This window comes from Trichoderma harzianum, assembly GCF_003025095.1.
Source record: "Trichoderma harzianum CBS 226.95 unplaced genomic scaffold M431scaffold_2, whole genome shotgun sequence".
Classification (NCBI taxonomy): Eukaryota; Fungi; Ascomycota; class Sordariomycetes; order Hypocreales; family Hypocreaceae; genus Trichoderma; species Trichoderma harzianum.
In genome coordinates, this window is record NW_020209250.1 from 3,590,114 (window position 1) to 3,614,285 (window position 24,172).

A 24,172-nucleotide genomic window follows, 5' to 3' on the forward strand; every position below is an offset into this window, starting at 1 on the left:
GCGCCACCAGCTGGTGCCAGGTGTTGCACCGCCACAGACAATTTGTGTGTTATCTTATCGCTTCCTCAGCTGTATTAGCCACAACACTCTGAAGAGAGGACATCCTCGCCGTGCATCATGTTATATTGCATTACAATATGTGATGGACAGGCCTGCACCAGAATTAGTCTGCATATATAGTAGATAGGGAACCCCATATGCTGGGTATCCAAAATGATTTGAACTAGATAAAAACAAGATAATGATATATACATCATGACTGCATAGACCAGCAAAAGAAAAAATACCGCCATTAGACATGGACGCAACCAAACATCGAGGTTCGCCCTGGAATCTTTAACATAAACACCCAACTATCATTAAAACAAGACAAGGGGGGCGTGTGGTAGCCCCCAATCAAAGGCAAAAGCAACTTTTAAACAAAAGATGTGAGTAGCAATAGGTTTAAAAGACCATTGCCTCGGGGCGACCAGAAAAGATATTTTCTATAGCATCCCGTAGTTCAAACTCCTCCAGAACAGCGCCAAAACTGTGTTCACGAGGGTCAGCATACCGAGGTAATAATGAGACAACATCAATTCCCAACACGGAGCTGAAGAGGAGAAAAAAGACTTACCCGTAACACCTGACTTTTCGCAGCAACTCCTCGGAAAGCTTTTCAAAATCGCCCGCATCCAGCTCGGCGAACCTGGAATGAGACAAAACCATCCCCCACGCCATGACTGGAGTGATTTCGCCGTCTAGGTTGAGCTTCCGGCTGAGGTCCAGGAGCGTGGACAAGTCGGCTTTGGTGAGCTCCCACGTGCCTTGGCTTAACGCGTGAAACTCGCCGCCGTGGTCGTGCGTGTGCCCGTTGCCGAAGGGAGTTTCCGATGTCAGGTCTTGAAAGGGGGCGGGAGGGCAAGATGCCATGAGGGCGTGGCCGCACGGTGCGCCGTCGGCGTCGCTCGCTCTGTCAACCAAGAATGGCATGTGTGCCATGCAAGGTTTTTCGAGCCTACAATGAACCCTCGACAAAAAGTCGCAACCGTTAGCATACCGGCCCTTGCGCATCAAGCCCCCGACAGTGTTGGCTCGCGCTGTGCTGTGAAGTGGCAACCTCGATCGAGGGTCACTGCGGGGGAGGTGAAAGATATGCCTTCGAGGAGGAGTTCTCGTACGTTAAGACGAAGTCAATACCAGCCTGCTCAAGATCAGCCCCGCTCCCGGCAGGTGACTGTTGGCGGTTGTCCGGCGACATTGACATGGAGGTTGTGTGAGACGTTGCAACAGGCGAGAAGCCGCTTGATGACCCGGGCGCGTAGCTAATGCCAGAGGCACTTACACTCATCGCCTGCGCAGCACTGCTTGCCGAGTCGTCTACTCTTGGCAGCTGGATGCCCCTCTGGACAAGGACCTCCTTGAGCTGCTTATTCTCATCGGCCAGTTTCTGTTTGTCCTGTGAGATTGTGCTAAAGACTTCCTTCAGTCTAAGAACTTCGTCTTCTAATGCCTTGATGTACAGCTCCTTCCTCTCGCGGTGGGTACTAGATACGACCAACGGCTCGTTAGATTTTGCTACACTCTCACTACGTCGCATGTCGTTGCGCAGATGCTTACCGCTGAGCCTGTCGGTTGAGTTCTTGCCGCCTAGTCAGGGCGGGCTTGCTGTCGGGCTTCGGTCCACGGCGTTTGGGAGGATTTCCGGCTATTCAAGGAGAGGAGTAGTAATCAGCGGCCGCTCTTCGCAAAAGTGCAAGGGCTGTGGCATGTCGCGAGTACTTACTGCGAGTGACCTTTTTATCTGATGACAGGTTCTTGAAGAAGTTGAGGTTCAGAGAGCCGAGGACGCCCTTGTCGGCGCCTTCAGTAGAGGCCCGAGAGGTGCCTCCTTCGAGCTGGTCGGGGGATAGCGACGACGACATGGCAACTCGCGATGCTTCGGATGAATTGTGAACGAGGAGTAAATCCGGTGGTACGGTCGCTGGCGCGAGGGATGCTAAAATATTCACCGGCTGTGAACGGATAAGCCACTGTGCGACGTGAGATTCGGACGAGCTCGCAGCCACAGTGTGGCAAAATCACAGCCCGCCAGAAGCAATTGGATTTGGGGAGCGGAGGCGTACCGTCAAGCGGTGCTCAGGCGTATGAGAACAGATGGGAGAAGGATTGAGGCTGTAGAAAGCGAGATGTTGATGGTTTCAAAGGCAGCGTTCACGGTCCGATAGGGTGATAAGGCGAGGCAGGGGTTGAGCTACCCGCATCCACAGGAGAAGAGGAGTTGTTACTATTACTCGTACTAGAGCAATAGAATGTCTGGGGTTGCTGCAGTCGGAGTTTGTCTGAGAGCGGTTCGGGTCGGCGAGTCGAGTCGAGACGAGCTGGGTCGCGATGCAAGAACAACTCTAACCAGGTAGTCGGGAGGAAGTAAGAAGTACTTGCAAGAAATAATACAGAAACAGGGAGAAAGTAGTAGCAACTGTGAGGTAGTATCTGAGCGGTTCAATTCCCGACAATCGGGTTTTGGCCTGCTTCGAGGGTCCGGACTTAAATGCAGCGGGATAATGGAGAATAGGAGCACAGATGCAAACGTGCGAGGCACAGCGGGGTTCTTGTGTCCCACGGGGGCTGCGAGGGCCCTGAAAGACGGGCTGGTCGGGGGGCCTTTTAGCGGTGCTTGGCCCGGAAGTGCAGGCAAAATTAGGCGAGTCAGTGGAGCGTTCGGCAGAACTATCTTACATCAATCCAGCTCGTCTATCCAATGGTTGGCTCCCCAGTCCGGCGGAACAGGTTGCGAGTTGGGTCAGAGAGAAGATTGGATGAAATTGAGTTGAATTGAAGTAGCAGAAGCAGAAGCACAACAGCTCAATATTTGTTCCGAGTCACGGCAAATTGCACGGATCCATGTCTCGGGTCGCGCAGATCAGAGGAGGGGAGTTGAGCAATAAGACTTTGTGTAAGGAGTAGGAGGTGGGAGCCCGCGGGCAGTGCGACTTGACTTGGCCATTAGTACAGAGGTAATCGTACATGTACATCCCAGCGTCGGTACCGAGTACATCCATGGCGCATGCAAAGAGGGAAATTCACAGCCAGAATGGATTACGAGGTGGCAGAACAACATGTACCGGAAACATTGGAACTCTGACTTCAAGATCCTCCCGCTCAGCAGCGTTTCTCAAATCATGGCGCCCCCGAGTCGCGAATCCGAAGAGCGAAGCAAGGCCGCCAAGCACCAAAGCCACCTCTTGCGTCAGTCCTCCAGCAGGCGTAAACTGTCGCTTTGGCCAAAGTTGAGACCGCGCGTGAACGGGTTGCAACGCTAAGAAACCGCACTCTTTTAAAGCGCCAATGAGCTCGCAGCTCCTTGCTTACGATGTCCAAGTGCCGAACATGAAGCATCCATTACTAATGGGTACCAATGTCATGCTACCACAGCAGTCCGTAAGCACCAGCGTCTGGACTCCGTACTGAGTACGACGAGATATGGGGCATAGCGAGTGATACAAGGCGCCGGCCAATTTAACGTGTGGCGGGCTGCAAATGCAAGAAGAAGAAAAAGTGAAACATTGCACATGAGAGCACTGCAGTGATCCCACCATTCAAGAGTAACCTATGAAGCAAGTGGCCTGATGTCGTAAAAGCCATGTACTTGGCAGGCAAATTAATAAGACAGACGGTGAGGCTCATGGAAATGAATAGTAGCACGATAAAGTACCCAGAGATGGATGTCTAGAAATGTGTGGGCTGTGAAGACGAAAGACTAGCAGGCCGGTTTATCATCAAAGACTAATACTTAGATGTAGCACTGCCTTGGTGGTTAACAGACAGGAATGTACTGCAGCATTCTATTTTGTCCGATAGAACCTATTGAAACTATTTCCTCGGAAATGCTGTGGCGTGGGATGGATAGCATAGGACGAAACGGGCGCTGGCTGGCTCAGCTGAGAAGCTCAAGCCTCGAATTCTCTCTCAGAGCTCCTCTCCTGGATGGAGAGCAGCCTACACCTGAAGCAAGCTCCATGTACTCTTTTCAGCACTGTATGAGGCGCTCACTCTATGATCTCCTATTTTGAATCCTGAATAGCCATTGAGCCGTCTCAATCATTCAAAACTCAACAAATCATGGACATGGCGTCATGTGAGCCGACAGTCTGACCACCAGCTATACTCCAGGCCGTCTTAAAAGGCAATCCCGACTCCCAATTGCGATAGATTTCCTGCATCAGACTGAGTGCTTATAGTGGCACTGGCTGTGCTACGAGAGGTACTGCCACTTCAATCCTTCCAATAAGAGGCTCCAGGCGTACCTGTACATACCGGACTTGCTTGTGTTCGGACGGGATGCCAGACCCTTCGCATAGGTCCCTGATAACACATGTCCGCGGCATTCTGCTGACGGCGCCTTGGTTCCTGTATCTGTTCCTGGCAGATGTGGCCCTGTCGCTGCTGCTACCGCTCAAGCCGCTGGCTCCCGAGCTCGTCTACAGCCTCTCGTCTCGCCTGGCCGGCTCGGTGTGGTCGTGGCTTCAGTTCATCTTCCAGCGAGTCAATGGCGCCAGGATTGTCTGTTCCGGCGATGAGCTGCCCCCCGGCGAATCGGCCATTGTCGTCGCCAATCACCGGGCGTGGTCAGACTTCTATATGATCCAAGCCCTGGCAATACGCTCGGGCATGCTGGGCCGGTGCCGCTACTTCGCCAAGCGCCAGCTGCGGTTCGTGCCCTTCCTTGGCTGGGGTCTCTGGGCCATGGGTATGCCCATGGTGAGCCGTAGCTGGCGCAAGGACAAATCTCGGCTCGACCGTGCCTTTGCCGGGCTCGTTTCCAGGAGGCTTCCAACCTGTAAGTGGGCTCCCGTCCGTCATTTCCTCATGCACGAAATCCGTGTACCATGTATGACAGTATGAGTATGAGTGCCTGACAAGATGTCATCGCCGTAGGGCTCATCAGCTTCAGCGAGGCCACTCGCTTCAGCCAGCGCAAGTATCAAGAGTCGCAGGCATGGTGTAAGAAGACCGATCGCCCCCATCCCATGCATCTCCTGTATCCCCGCACCAAGGGCTTCATCACCACGGTCCAGCACCTCCGCGAGGCACCACACATCAAGGCTGTGTACGACGTGACCATCTTGTACCGGCGAGGCAGTGATTTCCAGGAGGTGCCAACCATGTGGGACACCCTGAGCATTCCCAACCTGAGCAAGGAGGCCGGCTACGCATTTCACGTGCACACTCGCAGATTTCCAATTGAGACGTTGCCTTACACGGATGCTGAGCTGGCCAGATGGCTGGAGCAGCGATGGATTGAAAAGGGAGAGTGGCTCGAAGCTCAGAGACAGAAGTGTCTGGCCCGCAAGGAAGGGCCCTGTTGAATTTCAATGCCTTCTCCAAGTATATACTTCTCCGTACATACAGTATGGCACCTTATCACTGATGCTCATGCTGCTACTAGACTGCATATTTCTTCTTACCCGGCGCAGACAGGGTACAGGGCATGACTACTATTCTCGGGTTTGCCCCTACTGGTTTTATTTCCGCCTGTCAAGAGATAGTATCGTACACATCTGAGCTAGAAAGGCCACCCGCTGCAGAAGAAGATGGTGATAAGCAGCTTGCTTCTTCTACTCGCAGCACGACCCTGCGGCTGACATTGAACCTTGATTTTTCGGGAGTTCGGAGTTGTCTTTGAATGAGTAAAGAATAGCATCAATCAGTATAATTAACACTTCCATCAAATGCACGAATCCATGGAACCGAATGCAAATAAGCAGCAAGCGCAGCGGGCAGAGCTAATCATATCATTTGCGTATTGGCTCCAAGTTGGGTTGAAAAGATAGTGTAATCGGCTCCTGTGATGTGCATCCATTCTTCTGCAGAGCTTAGCACGGTGCGAATGCTGCTTCATGCTTGTTAGTGCTTCATCTCTCCACTGGGCTTCGTTCCCTCTTCGCCGTTCTCCTCTCCATTCCCGCCGCCGCTCGCTGCAGCGCTAGCGTCCAAGTGGGAGGTGTGAAGTGGCAGATGAGAGGCCATTGAGCTCGTCGAGAGCTGGAGCTAGAGCTTGTCGATGCTGCCATCACACCGTCGGAACAAGTGGGAGCGAGGAAAGGCGAGGTTGTGAGGGCTGGAGGGTACCCCAAAAAAAGCCCAAAACGCAAAATGCGGAGGAGAGGGGACGAAGGCCAATGATCCCAAGTCCAGGCCATTGATCCCAAGCCCAAGCCAATTGTGCCGATCTGGGCGCCAACAGCCAGTTTCCCCTTCTCTGGTTTGTCTGCTTCGTCGCTCTCGTTGGTCCTACCAAAGCTTGTAACGCATGCAAAACGAGGGCGTTGGATGGTGCAACCGTTCTAGAGCATTTCTCTCCGAATGCACCCAAGCCTTATCGCCACTTCTTTCTGATGCATGCCGTTGCCATCACAACACAACCACGCATGTCTAGTACAAGTTCTAGACACCCACAGGATCAGGATGTCGACTAGACTTGGGGTAGTTGACCTAGTGATGCTTGCTGCACCGCACTTCACACGGGCAATGAGATCAGAAGCTTGTTAGTGCTGGATGTACAGTGTCGATTGAAGACCAGCCGGCAATTCACCCACGCAAGACTCAAGCCCAATCCCACGCCCATCGCTGCCGTTAATAATGTCATTACTCTATCTGATCCAAAGCACCGCTTACGGGACGTGGCGTGGTCGCAGCAACCATGTGCCGTGCCGTGCCAATCAGCCCGTCCTTTGACAAGCAGGCATTATCATGCAGCGATATGAGAAAGCGGGCGTTGTTTAGAGGGGGAAAACCCTGAAGCGGCTTTTTTCTTTTTTTCCTATCAATCAAATCTTTCCTCCTGAGCGCCAGTGTGTTTCGAAGCTCCAGGTCCCGGGCTGTCTTGTTTCACAGCACGGGGGGTTAAAGAGCCTATCCAAGGCCGCTAAAGCCCGCCAAGCGTCTGCCCCCCGTAGGCCTTGCTGGTGTAGCGCCCAGCGCATGGCTGCGCTATAACCTGCGCTGTTGCCAGCAGAGTTTAGAGGCGGCTTGGGAGGGTTGGATCAGGCGGGTAAAAGAGCAGAGGAGATGGTGTGTCGTGATTGGCCCACGGGCTCTAGCCCCCCCGCTTAATGTGTCATGGGGGAGAAGGACGCGATGCTCCAGAAGTACTCCCGTACCTGTGCGATTAACAATTGAGCCATCGTGAAACGAGTGAGCTGACTGGCATCCAACAAGAGTTTCTGTCTGCGTGGTGCTTCGCCAGCGATTGTTGCTTCTGGGCAATCCCGTCGCCGATTCAACGTCTGTCGTTTAGCAGCTTCTGCCAAAGGCCGTCTGCTGAGTACTGAGAGTCGGCTGCCGGGCTCGTTTCTGGCTGTTGCGTCCGCCTGGGCCGTGGGATTGCTCGCAGGGCATCCGATTGTTTTTTTTTTTTTTCCCTTCGTCAGCCCTCCTCCTCGACCTGGGGCCCTGCCTTCCTACCCTGTTGCCAAATATACGACGCTTCGCCAGCGAAAGACAAAAAAAAAGACGACAACGAGAGCGACAGCTGTGACCCTACGCTGGCCGTCTTCCGTCATGTATCCGAGCTTCATGGGTCTGTAGTTCTGGCCGCCTCGCCAGACCCCGAGTCTCTCGACGAACAAACCCCAGCTCCCCCACCATCACCGCCGTGAACAGCCGCTCTCTACAACGGGCGCTGCCTCCTCCTCGTCGCCATGGACAAGCCGTCCACTCCCGCCGTCGCCTCGCTGGCCCCGCCGGCCGTCCAGTCGCTGCGAGCTCAGCAGACGACGGCCATGGAGAGATCCATCAGCCAGGACATCCGGGAAGAGCGTGAGGAACTGCGAGAGGCGGCCGAGCAGACGCTGAATGCCATTGCATACCTTAACCTCGACGGCACCATCAAGTGGGTTAGCCCTTCTTGGACCGACGTTGTTGGCACAAAGGTCGAATCCGTCGAGGGTGTACCCATTTCCGATTTGATAGCCAGCGAAAACAAGTCCATCTTTACCGATGTAGTTGAGTCGATGAAGAGGGACGACTCCAAGAGCCACAGGGTCCGCTTCTCTGTCGTCTTGGGCCCTCTGTCAAAGTTACGCTCGTTGGACAGCCTTTCGGCTCTCGATCCATCACAAGTCCCACAAACGGAGGTGGCCGATCTCGAGGCACAGGGTATCATGGTGTACGACAGTGCCTCGGGCGGTGAAAGCCATGTAGGTTCTTCTCGACTTTGGGCAGATAAACAGGAGATTCGACGATTGAATCTACTCCCAGCCCTTGATCCTCTCTATTTACTAACCGATGAATGATTTAGACAATGTGGATGATTCGTCCGTGGATACCACACGAAGTTCAAATCGATCTCCCCGCCGTGATTGTCGACTCCCTAGGCTCGGGTGTCGAAATCCTCGCCGGTATCCTCACCCGCATAGCAGAAGCTGCAAGCGAAGAATCAGAAGGGCCAGAACCTCCGCCTCCAGTTCTCTGCCGCATTTGCGAGCGTCAGATACCGCCCTGGTGGTTCGAAAAGCACACGGACCTGTGTCTCCAAGAGCACCATGCTGAAATGGATGTGCAAATGGCTCAGGAGAGCCTGAGTGAGCATAGAAACCACATTGTCAAGGTCCTTGACGCTCTAGAATCACGCAAGAGCCGATCATTGACTGGCGGCGACTCGCCCAATCTTCCCGTCGCCGAATACAAGGGCCAGCCTATTGGCCCTCCGCCATCGGCACAATCATCCCCTGGGACTTCGCTCGCTCGTTCGCGAGAAAGACCAGGCGGGTTCGGACACGCCAGAGCCCGTTCCTTTGCCATTCGTCGACCACAAGCACGTATCGTTGAGCTCCTGTTGGATCTATGCGATACCGCCATTGAAATCAGCTGCCCGGGTATCAAGGAGAGCTCTTCGCAGCATGGCAACTGGGAACTGCGCACCCAATCACCTCAATCGGAATCGAGAATCTCGCAAGTGCTCCAATGGCAGTCGCCAAGCTCCAACACTCTCGAGCAAGAACAAGGTCTGGCATTGCTCTGCGAGGATACTGAAAAGGTGGCTCGAGCCAAGGTGGATGCTGTCTTCCGCCATCGGCAGATTATTGAATATGCGGAGCGAATTCGCATCGAGTTTGCGGTTCTCGTGCAAGACTGTATTGATGAGGCGACCAGAAAAGCCGCTCGCATTGCCGAGGGTCGGTTTAGTGATTCCACCGAAGACGAGCTTGATGAGTCGGAAGCATACACAGAAGACATTGAAGTGAGGAGTGAAACCACCGAGCCGACGAGCCACGCCGGCGAAGAGCATTTTGATCACTCCATTACCAGCCCTTCTGCCTTAGCTGCAGCACTTCGTCAGGTCGACATGTCCGGGGGACTTGGACGGTCTCGCCCGACATCGTTTGTGGGATCTACTAGATCTAGTAGTCCTAGAGAATGTCCAACTCCTCGGTCTCATCCGGGTGGGTTGAGCATTCTAAGTCAATCTCGAGATTCACGCCGAGGGTCAACCCTACCGCTCGAGAGCGACATTGGCGAGAGCGAGGGAAGCCTACGATCATCATCAGTAGCCTCGCGAGGGCACAACAGGACCGAGTCGCCCATTTCTGAATTCGGCGATCTAAGACGTGCAGCGAGCTCCAGGAGGCACAGGCGAAGCTTAGTGATCCCAGAGACAGCTTCTCCTCGGCGGCAAGAATCCCCGTCACGGATGATGACGCAACCATCCTCTCCTCTGAGAATCAAGGCTCGGGTTCTGCCTCAAGCGCACGAGTCAATCATTTCCCCCGAGGCATCACCAATGTTTCCTAGTAGCGAATTCAGCTCCCCCATTACTCATCCGTCTCGACATCACAGGAGACAGTCTTCAGCCGCAATATCTGACTTCGTCATGAAGCCGCCGCCGTCTCCACGTCTCAATGCTGGAAATCAGCCGCCGCCGCAGCCCCGATCGTCGCAGCCGTCGATCAAAGACTTCGAGATTATCAAGCCCATAAGTAAAGGAGCATTTGGCAGCGTCTATCTCTCGAAAAAGAAATCTACTGGAGAATATTTCGCCATCAAGGTGCTGAAAAAGGCCGACATGGTCGCCAAAAACCAGGTCGGAAATGTCAAGGCGGAGCGTGCTATTATGATGTGGCAAGGACAAAGCGAGTTTGTTGCGAAGCTGTACTGGACATTTTCTAGCAAGGATTATCTATATCTTGTCATGGAGTATCTCAACGGAGGCGATTGTGCCTCCCTCATCAAAGTGCTGGGTGGCCTTCCTGAAGACTGGGTCAAAAAGTATCTTGGAGAAGTTGTCTTGGGCGTGGAGCATCTTCATGAGAGAGGGGTTATCCATCGAGACCTCAAGCCCGATAACCTGTTGATCGATCAAAAGGGCCATCTGAAGCTGACTGATTTTGGACTTTCGCGCATGGGTTTAGTAGGTCGACAGAAGAGAGCGTTGAACAGTGACGCAGATTCTACTCCAGACTTGCTCAAGCAGGGACCATTCGTGCGTTCTACGTCCATGGCATCCTCACGATCAACATCGCTCGATATCCAGGGCCAGACGTATTCTCCCAGCGCAACGCCACAGATGACACCGGATGTCGGGAGCATTGGCCAGCCGTCGTACTTCAGTCTCGGCCCTGCTCAGTCCGACCCACGCCGCATTTCGAATAGCCATCGAAGCGACAGCGGTGGGAGCGAGACGCTGAGCCGCATGGTCACTACGTTCTCCATCCATGACTCCGACTCGGGTTCTCAGCCTGCAAGCGCTAGGATGTTCTTGGATGAGGATGCTGTAATTCACGGATCACCAGATCTGGCACCATATTCAACCGCCAGAACTAGCATGGACAGCCACGGTCGAAACTCTCACCCGCCACCAAACATGATACCGCCTCCCATGGCATTGTTTGATCCCGAAGATACAAACAGGCGCTTCGTCGGAACTCCAGATTATCTAGCCCCAGAAACGATCAAGGGAGACAAGCAAGATGAGACGAGTGATTGGTGGTCTGTCGGATGCATCATGTTTGAGTTTCTGTACGGGATCCCGCCATTCCACGCGGGTGAAGCCGAGCAGGTTTTCGAGAACATCTTGGCCCGCAAGATCCAATGGCCAGATGATGCAGACTGTGAGCCGGTGTCTGATGAGGCCAAGGACTTGATCAACAAGCTGTTGTGCATGGATCCCCCGCAACGTTTAGGTTCCAATCGTGAAGAAAAATTTGCTTCTGGTGGTGAGGAGATACGAAGCCATCCCTGGTTTGCAGGAGTCAATTGGGAAACCTTGTTGGAAGATGAGGCTCAGTTCGTTCCTCAACCAGAGAACCCCGAGGATACCGAATACTTTGATTCGAGAGGAGCCGTCCTTCAATCGTTCGTAGAGGAGATGGAGGACCAAATGTCGCCCCAATCTTCCACGACCGGGTCCACTGATTATCCAGATAGGCCGCACGACGCCCTTTCGCGTGTCCGTTCGCAAGTAAACCAAGCGGGTAGGAAGCTGATGCCACTACACATTCCCCCTCACGTGCGGGACCTCAAATCACGGAGGCTGAGCGAGCCAATTGCTGCCGATGACTTTGGTAGCTTCTCTTTCAAGAACCTGCCTGTATTGGAAAAGGCAAACAAGGACGTGATCCAGAAGCTTAGGGCAGAGGCCCTGGCAGTCCAAAGCAAGCAGTCAGCCGTTAGTCCCGGAGGGCTTGGAGGACTTGGAGGAGTGCCATCTCCAGCACCGTCGCTTGAAGGCAGCCCCGTGGTATCAACGCATATTCAAAGAACATTGTCCAATGCAAAGGCTCGCCCGCAATCCCCATCCGGCTTAAGCCTCGCGAATGCGTCTCCCAATAGGATTTCGCAGGTCTCGCAGCCTTCACAGCCTTCATCTCCTTTGCTGGTCTCTTTCACGGCAGCCGGACAAGTACCATCAGATGGCCGTAGAAAGGCATCAAGTAACTCATCCAGCTTGTCGTACCAATCATCATCTTCTCTGCAGCCAAATTCCGCCTTTGAGATACCAAAAGTTCCCCCTAGCCTACAGAGGGCTGCAACATCCGCATCTGCATCGCCGATTAAACCCCGTAATGGAAACACGGTGCCACCTCCACTTGCATTGTCTCCAGGAAAAGTGTTGGCAACGCCGGTTCGGCAGGGAAGCACATCTTCGACGAGCCGATCGAGGTCCCTGACTGTGGGGTCGCAAGAAGCCAGCCCCATAGCAACAGACATGCTCCAGCATCACCACCGCAATCGTCGAAGCCAAGTGTTTGACATGTCCCCCTCATCATCAGACAACGAAGGAGACAAGCATAACGCTCTCTTGAGGGTCCAGCGGCGTCGGCAAAGCTCACGGCGACTCTCTCAGATTGCCTTTGACAACGGACCGACATTCCGACCCTTGGACGTGCTCATCTGTGAAGACCATCCCGTGTCTCGGATGGTGATGGAGAAACTGCTTGAGAAGCTACGCTGCCGCACCATTTCCGTGGCTAACGGATCGGAAGCAGTGCGATATTCGATGAGCGAGATCAAGTTTGACATCATCTTCCTTGAATACAGACTTCCACAGATCAATGGAGCCGATGTGGCCCGCATGATACGAGAGACCAAGAATGCCAACTCGCACACCCCCATTGTAGCTATTACGGCCTATCTGAAGGAACTGCAGGCGCCACACTACTTTGACTCGCTCATTGAAAAACCCATCAGCTCCTCAAAACTAACAGAGGTGCTTCGGAGCCTCTGCCAGTGGCAGCCCGAATCCCCGCACCGGCCGGCTATACCATCCATGCCACAAACTATTCCGCTTAACCTGAGGAGAGCTCATCCCCCTCGTCCAATCGATGACAGTCCAACGTCGAGCATCTCTGCGTTTACGGGCCGCCATGCATCGGCGATGGTGTCAAGCCGGGAAGATTCCATCACATCTAGCATGTTTGGGGATTCGGAGTCTTACACTACGGATGAGATCCCGGTCGTCATCAGCCGCAAGGCAACCGGTGATTGGGGGGATGACAGCGGTGGCCTTGGAATCACCGACATGGACGCGGCAGCTGGGCTTGATAATTCACCTAAAAGCATACCCTTGCTCCTATGCCAGCAGTCGGCACCAGCACACCTAGAAGTCATGTCGCGCGGTCTTGATAACCGTCTCAAGGTTAGGCAGGACATTTTTGACAAGAAGCCTTCAGAAGGCACCGAGTCCGCGGACGACGAAGATGAAGAGCTTGATGGCAAGAGAGACATGCAGCTGAGACGGGGAAGCAAGGCTGTGATTGGAAAGGGCACATTACCGAGCTCGAAGCTTGGCATTGAAATGATGCGAGCGGATAGCCATGATAGCGTCACATTGTCAGATAGCACATCAGAAGCCGTGACGCAGGTAGCAACAACACCTTCCCTTGAATTGGAGAGACAACTAGTCGGTATGCCTCCAGACATGGCGGCAGCACTGAGCACGCCAAACAAGACTGGGGCGGCCGAGGCCGATCTAGAAGGCATACTGGGCCCCGGGAGCACCGAGGCGACACCGAGACCACCCGTAGCCGGGACAGACACAGATCGGACTGACAGCGGGGATTCGGTGGTGAGAATTCAACTAGAAGGAGACGACTCAACAACACCAAGGGCCTTGGGCAAACAAGCTTGACGAAATTAGGCCACACTTTTTACGATTTTTTCATTTTATTCGTTTCACTCATTTACTATCCCCTTTTTTGCCTTCTACTCAACCCCCCTTTTTATTTCTCGTTTTCTCCCTGGCTTGCTGGAGGAAAAAGGCTTCATCTATTTTCAAGCCCCCCTTTTTTTCTACACTTACGAAAATATTCGTTGCTCGGGACGAGTCTGAAAAAAAGAAAGTTTTATTTTTCCTTTTTTGTACGAACACAGCAGCGAGGCGTTACATGGGACATGACGACTCGAGACGAAATGCAAAACAGAGCGATAGCATGCATGCTTACTCAGATGAAATGGATGCGATGGAGATGAACTTTAGTTGAAATGGATGCGATGGGGATGAACTTCAGATGAAATGGATGCGATGGAGATGAAACTGGGCAGACGGAATTGATACAACGAGCCTCGCTATCTTCTTTTTTTTATGGAACATTTGCTCTCAGAGAGCCAAAGGGATGGCCTTTTTTATTACTCGGGGTAGTTTGATGATTTTGGTCTGCTGGGGTTTTCGTCATGGCCGGTATTTTAGTTATTGGGTGGTCATGTGTGTGTGTGTATAGATGAGAGATTCTGACGTATAGGAATGAAACTAGCTATTATCATGGTCCTCTGCTTGTGCTGTTTCTGGTTTGATGTCCTGGGATGTTTGCGTTTCGTTTGTATGTGTTAGGATATTTGGTAGGAGAGTCGGCCATTCTGAATATATGGCATCTGGGTGAAGAGTCAACGGGGAGATAGCGGCCCTACAATAAGAACAACGGACTCGGAGAAACCGCAAAAACAGTTTAGACGACTATGTATACTGATCCTTTAGCCCGAATCAATTAATTTATCGATTAGGAAGATTCCCCGATGTCCTTGTCATTATCTATTGATCTGATGGGAATAATAGATAGTTATTGCCGGAACAATGGGCAACGCTTCCCGGAAGCGCGGAGATGTGTCCCGCTCAAAGGAATAGTCGCAGCAAAGCCGCGCTACGCAAAAACGGGTTCATACCAGATACGAACACCGAAGCGGCTGACCAAAAAGGCGGCAGCGTTTCGCCGACTTTGGAATTATGTGTACTTGTATTACCATGTGGCAAACGTGAGAAAATCTGGGGTGCTTTGAGGCTGCTCTCGGTGAGCATTTGCATGTTAGTAGAGAGGTGTGGCGTGTGGCTGTTTGTTGTGGCTAGTGCATTGATTTACTACTACCTAGGTATGCGCATGAAGCTTTCTGAGGCTGAGGCAGGAATTGACTTTTTCACATGTGAGCCAAAAGGCCTCCAAGATAACGCTTTACGGCGAGGTTTAAGTTGGCCGTTTGGAAAGGATTTATGCGAGGGGATTACAGTGTATCAGCTGGAGTTTCTGTTTATTGCGTGGATATGAGCTCGTTGTGCATTGAGAAAATTTTGCGATGTGTCTCTAGGGTAGTGTGCATTATAGAGAGACAGTTGAGTGATACTGCATGTTAGTGAAGTGCTGTAGGAGCTCGTCGTCCCGGAGTACTCCGTATTCTCCTCTCTACCCCGCGCTGATCAACAGCTTTGATTGGCAGCGCTGCGAAGAGGGATCAACGAACGAAAAAAAAAAAAAAAAAAAAAAATAGAGCAACAAGCTGAAGAGGACTCCGTGCAGAATACTCCATAGAAAAAAAAAACTTTCTCAAAAGGGGTGCAGAAAGCGGATGTTAGCCGAAAGACCCTTAAAGTCCGGATCAGGTTCCCGCGTCGCTCCGTCGATAACCTTACTGCCATTCAGCACTACGGAGCGTCGCATCAGGACTGTGGCCCTAAGAACTAGGAGTTACACGAAGAGAGGAAAGTGTAAAGTGTAACTTGTTCTGGAATTCGGACAAGAGCAAAAAAGAAAAAGGAGAGAAAAAAAGAGAAAAAACTAGGCTTTCGGCCGCTCTGGATAGCTCCTAGTGGCGTCGGTGTCGGCTCCGTTAGAATTCTAGTCCACGGCGACACGGTGGCGGCGGAGACGGTGATTTTTTCTCTTCTTTTTCTTTTTGGTTTCTGAATTTGATTTTGCGTGTCCATTGTACCCCGTGCCGTACTCGTACTCTATTCTTCGAGGGATATCCGTACTGTAGGATTGAGTACGGACGGGGTCTGGAGCATGGGCCGTGGTCTGATGAGGGCTCGTGCTTTATGCACCCAGACCTGCGTGAGACATCAATCGCAGTGATACGAGTACTCGTACCTGCAACCTGTACCAATTGCTCGTGCTACCGCCTGATGCGCGCATGAAGATGTTCCCTGCCTCACCTACTGGTAGCAGTTAGTCCGCGTATCATGTCTTGCAAAGATTTTTCTTGCCAAATCCCGCAGGTACAGGACAGTGCCAACACGCTGCCGGGGAGATGGCCGGACAATGGCACATAACACATAATGAGCAACTGTCGCAAGTATTTTGCAATACAAGCATCATGGAAAACCAAGCATTGGCCAGCCTTGTGTCAGCACGTTGCACGTTTTGCAATGATTGGATGAAAGAACAAGAGGCAAGAGGCTCGCGGGCGAGGCCGAAGTAGAGAAACCAAATTGCTATCAAACTTTAAAAGCTGTACGCAACAGAATTGAGGGTATCAGGTACTAGTGCATCTCAGCCGCAGACGCTGCGCATCAAAGGTACAAAGTACGCTTTTGCGCCACTGATAGACGCTCGGTGCGTGTTTGAGGAAATAAATGGATATTGCTGCTCGATAATCTCACTCATCACGCATTCTTTCCCTTCAGCTTGCCACATGTGCTGTGATTATCGTACTCGTGCCTTTTCTCTGGGTTTTGCTTTACAATTTCCATCGTGTGCTGCTCCGCCCGCGGCGCTCTTTCCGATTACGTCCTGGAGTAACACCGAGAGGGGGAAGTCTCGACTCTGGACTTGACTCACGCGACAACTTTCCCACTCCGGTTGGTCGTACTTGGCAGAGGTGGATTGCGTGACGTAAAAGAGCGGTCGCCAAGCAGAGCCGGTACGTGATAGGCTGCAAGTGCCGAGAGATTGGACGACATTCGTCCCGGATGGAAAAAACACAATGCATCGTCGAGGACGAAACGAAGCAATTCAGAAGCTCATTTTGGGTAATTTTGGCATCTAGTCAGACTCTCTTGTCGGTGCCAGGTGCTGTGGCTGCACCTGCTTGCTTTGTTAGGGGGGGCCCGATAATTCTTGGAAAGATCGGCACGGATTTTGACTGTCTGAGGTGCCGTTCTATCCGGATGCAGCAGCAGCAGCGCCAACCGGGAAGGGACGACGCACCACGCCCTTGCCCTCATTCCCTGAGCGACACCTTCGTATCGACTAGGTGCCCATTAAGATGCTGACCAAAGACGAGCTTTTCGCCAATAGAGACGCCGTAGTGCTTGTGCGCGCCCTGGTTCAGCGGCAGCCTGACAGCAAAAGGATGCGAAACTGTGCGCATCAGGTCCATGGATCTGTACTGTAATTTTTCTCTTTTTCCCTCTGTGCCACCGCAATGGGGACGCCGTCTCATACATTTTTTTTTTTTATCCCGCCACACACCACGGGATTCATGCACAGAGCAACAAGTGACTTTGTATTGAATGCTCCATATTTGTACATGAAGATCGAGCCAGGCAGGGAACCTTTGGATCCGTTGACCGAGGCATGGCTCGAGGGGAGTGCACACCATTTGCTGCGGCTGTACTCGTACATCCTATGGATGCCAGATCGGCCACCGAAGAAACATGGTTATGCCTACAGGACGGCCACAAGCCAGCATTTGGACGCAAACCCTGACCGAATGCCCTGCATAGGTGGCCAAAGCAAGCCTTGCAGAGGCGTCATAGGCTCGGAGGCGAGGGTTGAGATGGCCCGATTTTCCTCAGCAGATCTTGCTCAAGCGACAGGGCAAGGACAAGAAGAAGAAAAAAATAGAGAGAGAAGCAACCAGCTAGCAAAAGCCTTCTCCGAACTACGACGAGCCAAAAGGCGCCACTGCGGTCAACACAACCGATTGGTCTAGATGGTGGCGGTAAAGCCTTAGATCATGGCTTCTGCGCCATGTCTCTCCCGGGCTACGGCGAATTCACATCGTCCCTTGTGCGCATGTCAAACTCGACTCGAGCTGCGCTACGGCGAGCACGAAGGACTAGACGTGTGGCATATCAAAGGGAGCCATTGGGACCTTTCCGCCACGGCCTACAAGGTAGCACCTATTACGGGTCGTGGACTGCGCACACGACAAAAGAGACCGACGGCAGGGTTTAGTGATACCGCGAGCGGGTCATGGTGTGTGGGAAGCTTGTGGGGAGCATCCCAAAGACCACGAGGCGGACGACGGAATGGAGCAGCTGGGCCAGGCGAGTCTGCCCCCGGCCAAAGCCACTCGAGGTCCAAGGTTCGCCCACGATGGTAAATCTCAACATCTGACTGGCCGCCGAAATGCTGTCTTTCGGTCGTCGAATGCGGCTTAAACCGTGAATCTCATGGCGGATATTGAAATTCTTTCTAAAATACTGCCTTTCGCGGGTCTTTAGCTTGCAACCAAGCTGATGCACTCTATCAAGGGTGACAAAGCGCATGGCGACTGCGACTTCGACAAACAAATAAAGCATTTGCGTCCCGTCAATCTTTCTTCCCTCGTTTCCTCTTCTCTTCTCTTCATCCCCATCTTCATCTCTTGGTGTGGTGGCCGCGGTCGAAGCAACCCCCCAACCTTATTTGTTGCTAGGGCATTGTCCCTCCCTCTTTATTCTCGGACTTTCTCCCCGCAATCTTGGGCTCCTCCTCCAATCAGATTGCTTTGTGGGAAACCAGATCAGAATAATTTTCTGATCATTCTGTTACTGTGCACTGCATAAGTCGTTTGTGCATTAGTATCGATCACAATGGCCAGCCAGGAGCACCACCACCTCGGCGGCATAGTCCCCGGTGAAATCCCCATCCCCCACGGCCCCCATGAGGATGGCGACGACCGCGACGACTACCCTCTCGATGCGGATGAGCGCCGTGTTTTCAGCCATGTCACCCGTCCCGATGACAGCTACACTCCCGACGGCACCTACTGGGCCGACCTGCCCTTTGGCGAGCGTGTCAAGTTCGTCTCTGCCGTCGACCGACAGGCCGCCAGCGAGGAGCTGAGCACCATCTGGTCAATGATCAAGAAGGATCCTCTGTCTCCCGTCTCTTGGTATTTCCGCCATGCCGTCATTCCTGGTGCCGGTCTTGGTCTGGAAGGCTACGTTCTTTTCTCTATCGGTAACCTGTCTCCTCTCTTCAGCCAGGTCTGGCCCGAGTGCTGGGGTTCCAAGCCTACCGTTTGCGACCCCAACTGGATTGCCGCTGTCACTTATCTGGAAGTTGTCGGTATCATGATTGGTCAGGTCATTGTTGGTGTAAGTGCTCTGCAAACTAGCCAAATTAGAACACCAAGAAGACGCATGACGCTAACGAGTTCTCTTTGTACAGGTTATTGGTGATTGGATTGGCCGTCGCTGGGGTCTCATTCAGGATGCCATCATCATGTTCATCGGTCTGCTCATGCTCACTGCCAGCTGGGGTAACTCTCTCCAGGGCTGGGTTATTTGCTACGCCTGGTCGCTGTTCTTCTACTCTCTCGGTGTCGGTGGTGAATATCCCATCACTGCCACTTCTTCCCTCGAGAGCGCCGTCACTGCTGGCAAGCTCTCCACAAAGGAGGATCGTCTGCACCGTGGTCGCCGTGTCACCATGGCTTTCCTGATGCAAGGTTGGGGTCAGTTCGTCAACCAGGTTCTGCTCATTGTCCTACTCGTCATCTTCAACCACGGCAAGGGCGGCCCCCCTTACACCAAGGAGGCTGCTCAGTTCACTTTCCGTCTGTCCTTCGCCTTCCCTGCCATTGGCACTCTGTGGCTCGTCTACTACAGAACTTGGAAGATGCCCAATGCCTCCAAGCAGCTCGCCGAGGCCAAGAGCCGCACCAGCGTCACCGGTTACGATGTTACCGCCCTCAAGTCTTGCTTTACTCACTTCGGTGGTCGTCTGCTCGCTACCGCCGGTACCTGGTTCTGTAACGACGTCTTCTTCTACGGCAACAAGCTCTTCCAGGGCCAGTTCATCAAGGTCATCTCCGACAACCCCAACTCCCTCCTGACCACCTGGTCTTGGAGCTTGGTCAACATTGTCGTCTCCCTGGCTGGTTACTACTGCGCCACTTTCCTCATCGACAACAAGCTCTATGGCCGTAAGTGGATGCAGCAGATTGGTTTCCTCATGTGCTTCCTCATGTTCGTCATCCCCGCGTTCAAGTACGAGTACTACACCAGCCCCCAGGGTATCCACGCTTTCCAGGCCATGTACTTCTTGTCCTCCTTCTTCAACCAGTTCGGCCCCAACTCCGTCACTTTCCTCATTGCCGGTGAGGTTTTCCCCACCCCCATCCGAGCTACTGCCCACGGTTTCTCTGCCTGTCTCGGAAAGGCTGGTGCTCTGCTTGCTTCGATTCTGTACAACTACATCGACATCCAGACCCGATTCTACGTCGTCCCATGGTTCGGCCTTGCTGGCATGTTCCTGACCTGGCTTTTCCTCCCTGACACCACCGGTCTCGACCTCAAGGAGCAGGAGCGACGATGGCGCTACATCCGCGACGGCAAGGCCGACCAGTACCACGGTGTTGCCGTCCACCCCCACCACCTGTCCCTCTGGGAGAGATTCCGTGGCATCAGCAAGTCTTATGATCCCCAGGCGGACTGGAAGGCGAAGGTTGAGGACATGCGCGCTGAGTGGGAGGCTGTCCAGGCTGCTCGTGGACCCAAGGAGACCGAGGCTGACCACAGTGGCATGCCTGATGATGGCGAGTTCTCTCCTGAGATCCACGCCTTCTTCAAGCGCTCCAGCCCCGCTGCCCGCTCCAATGGTGTCCTGAATGAGAAGACCGTGAGCGACGAGGCTTCTTCCGAGTAAAGTCGGCAACCCATCTTTCCAATTTTCTACACATATCTGTCTCCGAAAGACTATTGTTCTATATATATCTTTTTACTACATTTTTATTTGTAACGCGTAATCTGCATCAGGGGAGTTGGCTTTGGAGGGTGGATGTCTACTCTCTTTTCTTTTATTGTTATACCTGATATCCGGTTTATGGAAGTAGAGGTGCTGAGAGAAGACTCTCGTTTTTGGATTTTATGAGATTCCCTGATGAAAAAGTTGTTCCCTATCTAGAGGGTATGATCGTTCGAGCAGCATGATTATGATATGCTATATTGAGTATATATATCAATAAAACACAATCAAAGTGTCCAACAATCTACAAGAAGTTGATTAATTGTGATATTAAAAGTTGCTTTTGGAATTTTTGCGTGATGGACGTGCGGTGTGAGTCTCGCAGGTCGTTTGTACTTTCATCAAGACGTTCTTGGATGTCATCGACTATAATACGTAGCTCGTATATTTTGTTGATATATTTGCTAGGGCTTGAGACACAATACAGGGGTGATGCAAGTTGAAGATGTGCTTTTGCTATCTAGCTGTAGATATGCAGCTCTGCTATGTTTTCTGTAGATTCGCTCTATAACAAGAATGATGCGGGCGACCAATAATAATATCGTCAGCAATCTCCATTCCATTTCTGCAAGTTGTATATGCAACGAGTATCACATCAGGACTCTTCTCTGATAAACTTCTCTGGAAAGGGTGTATGGCTGCCCATATCCCACTGGATCTCTGTGAAGCTTCCGCTCGAGTCCTTTTTGAAATGCAAAACCCAAGAGGGAGGGCCATAGAGGAACAGGCCATTGCGAATCCGCTGGTCGGCCGAAGGCAAGAAGACGAATGTATCATCGCTGTAGTGCGAAAGGACGTGCTCTTGCTCCGGCTTCCCGTTGATGTTGAATTTTAGGGCGCCATTTCCCTGGAATACGTCGAGATATATCGCTCGGGTGTTGTGCCAGTACTTGCCTAGGAGAAGTTCGTGTATGTGTTCTGGAGAATTCGGCTTACGGCCCTTTTCGAGAGCTTCTGCGATTCCTTGGTGAATTGTTCTCCATTTGGCGGCGGCTTGCTCTGCATATTTCGTCATGTCGAGAGGGTGCTTCTCATTCAGGACGGCTTGGAGGAGAGATTGGGCGACCCAGCAGGGGGTTTCTCCTTGGGAAATGGAGTTGGATAGGACGACTATGACGGATCGAGACTCCGGGACTAGTATGAAGCAGTGGTTGTAACCTGTGAGGGCGCCGCTGTGATAAAAGACTTGTTGGGGCTTCGAGTTGGTTCCTATCAGGGGCATGGCGTCGACTAAGCCGGGGTTGAGACCCAACGTGCCGATTTGCGCTGGGGTCATGACTTTCACGAAGCCCATTGTGTAAAGCTCGTCTGGTGCAGCAGTGCTGTTCATGAAGCTGCGGCCGGAGAAGACGGCGTCGAGAAGGGCGAGCGGTGTCTCGCCGTTGCGGAAGACGGAAAGGAGAGCGTTGCCCCAGGTGAGAAGGTCGCCGACGGTGCTGCGGATGCCGCCCGCAGCAGCCATGGCGCTGCCGTCGGTGAGGTCGAAACTGCCAACGCGTACTGGCGTCAAGTCGTCGAGGACCACGTATGGCAGCGCCAGCAAGTCCCGGGGGATCTCAGAGGCGATGGCTGTGGTATGTGAAAGCTGGAGTCGTTTCAGCACTCGGGTAGAGAGCACTTGGCCCCAAGACTGGTTTGTAGCTCTCTCAATGGCCTCGCCCGCCAACGCATACATCCAGTTGTTGTAGAGCCACTGCGATCTCACGGGATACATGGGTGCTAAGTGATTACACAACGAAACTGTAAAGTTCTTGGCTACCAAGGTTTGGCTGTCGGCGCCTAGCCAGAGGTTATCGAGTTGAGCGAGTCTTGTCTGATGCGATAATAGGTCTATGAGAGAGAGTCGATCGGCGAGGGAAGGATCGTGCTCAAACGAGAGTTCGGGGATGTAGCTAGTCAAGGGCTCATCCCAGCTGAGAAGACCCTCATCGACCAACTGCGTGATCGTCACGGCGGTGAAAGCCTTTGTGAGAGACGCAATGGGGTATATCGTGCTGGGGTTGGCTACAAGATGGCGCTCGACATCGGCAAAGCCAAGATTGGTCTCTAGAACGACGTTTCCGTGGCTCATGACCCCGATGGACATGCCAGTCGTGCCGCCGATGTTCTTGAGGGCCTCAATCTCTGGCAGGACGCGGATCAGTCTGTCCCGTAGCCCCGAAAGATCAGATTCTGGAGGCAAAAGAGGTATCTGCCGGGCGGCTGCAAGGAGCGAGAAGAGCGCAAGGACGAGCATATCGGTAGCGTTGCCGTGATGCAAGAGAGAGGGCGAAAGAATGCTATCAAAGTGAGATTGCTTGATTTAGTCTCTGGTTCGGATTTCATCAAGGAACGCCCATATAGTTTTATATGAGGGAAAGGAGTAGAAATTCTTTGTCCCAATTTGAGGACATAAAAGGTCCTGATCTATGCAAGTGTTGGCTGCATGCACTTGTAGTATATCAAAGGAGCAAGCACGGATGGTTTCGACCAACAGCATTCCCATCTCCCTTGTCTTTCTCTTCACCAATTGGAGATTTTTCCTCACTCTCTAGAAATAATCCATCACGTTCAGCTGTCATGGCACTCAAAATCCCGCTTCTACTTTATGGAACCGCCTGGAAAGAGGAAAGGACGGCTCATCTTACAGAGACGGCTGTGCTGAAAGGCTTTACCTGCATTGATACGGCCAACTACCCGACGGCGTACAACGAGAAATTGACGGGCGATGGGATTGCGGCAGCTCTCAAGTCTGGCGTCAAAAGAAGAGATCTTTTTGTACGTGCATTTTCTTCTCCCGTTTCTCTCGTTTCCGATTTTGACAGATTTACTCACACATCATGCTTAGATCTAAACAAAATTCGCGCCAGTCTGGGCTCACCATCCGCTCTCTCGGCGTTTCCAACTTCAAGTTGCCACAGATCAAGGAGGTGTATGCCAACGCAACGGTTAAGCCCGTCATCGTTCAGAACCGCTTCTACAAAGAGACGAGCTTTGACGTTGGCCTGCGAGAATTTTGCGCAGAGAGAGGTATAACGTACCAGGCATACTGGATGCTTAGGCACAACCCGGAGATTCTAGCATCTTGAAGTCCGTAGCTGTAAAGCTTAACGTGGAGAAGGAGCTTGCTTTTTATGTCTTGATCTTGGGTTTGGGCGGGATTCAGATACTTGATGGTACGACGAATCCTGAGAGAATGGCGCAGGACTTGAAGACGGTTGGCGAGGTGTTTGGTAATAAGAGGCGGTTGCGTGAGTTGCAAACAGATTTTGACGCGTTCCGCCAACTTTTGTCGAAACTATCGACTGGAGCAGAGTAACCCGGTCAATTCCATTGACTTACTCATAGCGGATGCAAATTGTGCCACTATATTTGCAGGTAGATCTAAATAAGCAGTAGTGCATAGAAGAATTGGCGATACCTAGTTCCCTTGTACAAATACTAGTTTCCTGTTCAAATAGACTTTGTATAATAGAATCGCGACTGAGAACTGCTCGCTTTGGAAATGCTCGCTATGGAAACGCTCGCTTTGGAAACGCTCGCTTTGGAAA

The 24,172-nt window shown here is 52.4% G+C and overlaps 9 protein-coding genes across 9 annotated transcripts; 7 read left to right on the forward strand and 2 right to left on the reverse strand.

Annotated features, from left to right (window-relative positions):
- Window positions 1–158: 158 nt before the first annotated feature.
- M431DRAFT_108226 (hypothetical protein) lies at window positions 159–2,143 on the reverse strand. The gene is made up of 5 exons (XM_024911671.1): window positions 1,766–2,143; window positions 1,600–1,687; window positions 1,161–1,526; window positions 617–997; window positions 159–529 (listed from the first exon to the last, which is right to left on the reverse strand). Exons 1-5 carry the CDS (start codon window positions 1,902–1,904, stop codon window positions 445–447), a joined length of 1,059 nt encoding a protein of 352 aa, XP_024779420.1. The 5' UTR covers window positions 1,905–2,143; the 3' UTR covers window positions 159–444.
- A 782-nt stretch (window positions 2,144–2,925) lies between these two features.
- On the forward strand, window positions 2,926–3,422 carry M431DRAFT_313559 (hypothetical protein). Its single transcript, XM_024914243.1, has one exon. It carries the CDS (start codon window positions 3,007–3,009, stop codon window positions 3,271–3,273), a length of 267 nt encoding a protein of 88 aa, XP_024779421.1. The 5' UTR covers window positions 2,926–3,006; the 3' UTR covers window positions 3,274–3,422.
- A 764-nt stretch (window positions 3,423–4,186) lies between these two features.
- On the forward strand, window positions 4,187–5,652 carry M431DRAFT_313563 (hypothetical protein). Its single transcript, XM_024914244.1, has 3 exons — window positions 4,187–4,819; window positions 4,918–5,367; window positions 5,429–5,652. The coding sequence occupies exons 1-2, from the start codon at window positions 4,321–4,323 to the stop codon at window positions 5,346–5,348; spliced, it is 930 nt and encodes a 309-aa protein (XP_024779422.1). The 5' UTR covers window positions 4,187–4,320; the 3' UTR covers window positions 5,349–5,367; window positions 5,429–5,652.
- A 2,030-nt stretch (window positions 5,653–7,682) lies between these two features.
- Window positions 7,683–13,609, forward strand: M431DRAFT_76390 (hypothetical protein; the record flags this gene model as incomplete). The annotated part of the gene is made up of 2 exons (XM_024922458.1): window positions 7,683–8,180; window positions 8,282–13,609. 2 exons carry the CDS (start codon window positions 7,683–7,685, stop codon window positions 13,607–13,609), a joined length of 5,826 nt encoding a protein of 1,941 aa, XP_024779423.1.
- Window positions 13,610–16,892: 3,283 nt separating this feature from the next.
- M431DRAFT_313605 (hypothetical protein) lies at window positions 16,893–17,740 on the forward strand. Its single transcript, XM_024914245.1, has one exon. It carries the CDS (start codon window positions 17,110–17,112, stop codon window positions 17,617–17,619), a length of 510 nt encoding a protein of 169 aa, XP_024779424.1. The 5' UTR covers window positions 16,893–17,109; the 3' UTR covers window positions 17,620–17,740.
- On the forward strand, window positions 17,644–18,012 carry M431DRAFT_478773 (hypothetical protein; the record flags this gene model as incomplete). Its single annotated transcript, XM_024915707.1, has 1 exon — window positions 17,644–18,012. One exon carries the CDS (start codon window positions 17,644–17,646, stop codon window positions 18,010–18,012), a length of 369 nt encoding a protein of 122 aa, XP_024779425.1.
- Window positions 18,013–18,484: 472 nt separating this feature from the next.
- On the forward strand, window positions 18,485–20,543 carry M431DRAFT_491362 (hypothetical protein; the record flags this gene model as incomplete). The annotated part of the gene is made up of 2 exons (XM_024916899.1): window positions 18,485–18,991; window positions 19,065–20,543. 2 exons carry the CDS (start codon window positions 18,485–18,487, stop codon window positions 20,541–20,543), a joined length of 1,986 nt encoding a protein of 661 aa, XP_024779426.1.
- Window positions 20,544–21,237: 694 nt separating this feature from the next.
- Window positions 21,238–22,878, reverse strand: M431DRAFT_2300 (hypothetical protein; the record flags this gene model as incomplete). Its single annotated transcript, XM_024913632.1, has 1 exon — window positions 21,238–22,878. The coding sequence occupies one exon, from the start codon at window positions 22,876–22,878 to the stop codon at window positions 21,238–21,240; it is 1,641 nt and encodes a 546-aa protein (XP_024779427.1).
- Window positions 22,879–23,201: 323 nt separating this feature from the next.
- Window positions 23,202–23,940, forward strand: M431DRAFT_478776 (hypothetical protein; the record flags this gene model as incomplete). Its single annotated transcript, XM_024915708.1, has 3 exons — window positions 23,202–23,399; window positions 23,447–23,651; window positions 23,720–23,940. The coding sequence occupies 3 exons, from the start codon at window positions 23,202–23,204 to the stop codon at window positions 23,938–23,940; spliced, it is 624 nt and encodes a 207-aa protein (XP_024779428.1).
- Window positions 23,941–24,172: the final 232 nt, after the last annotated feature.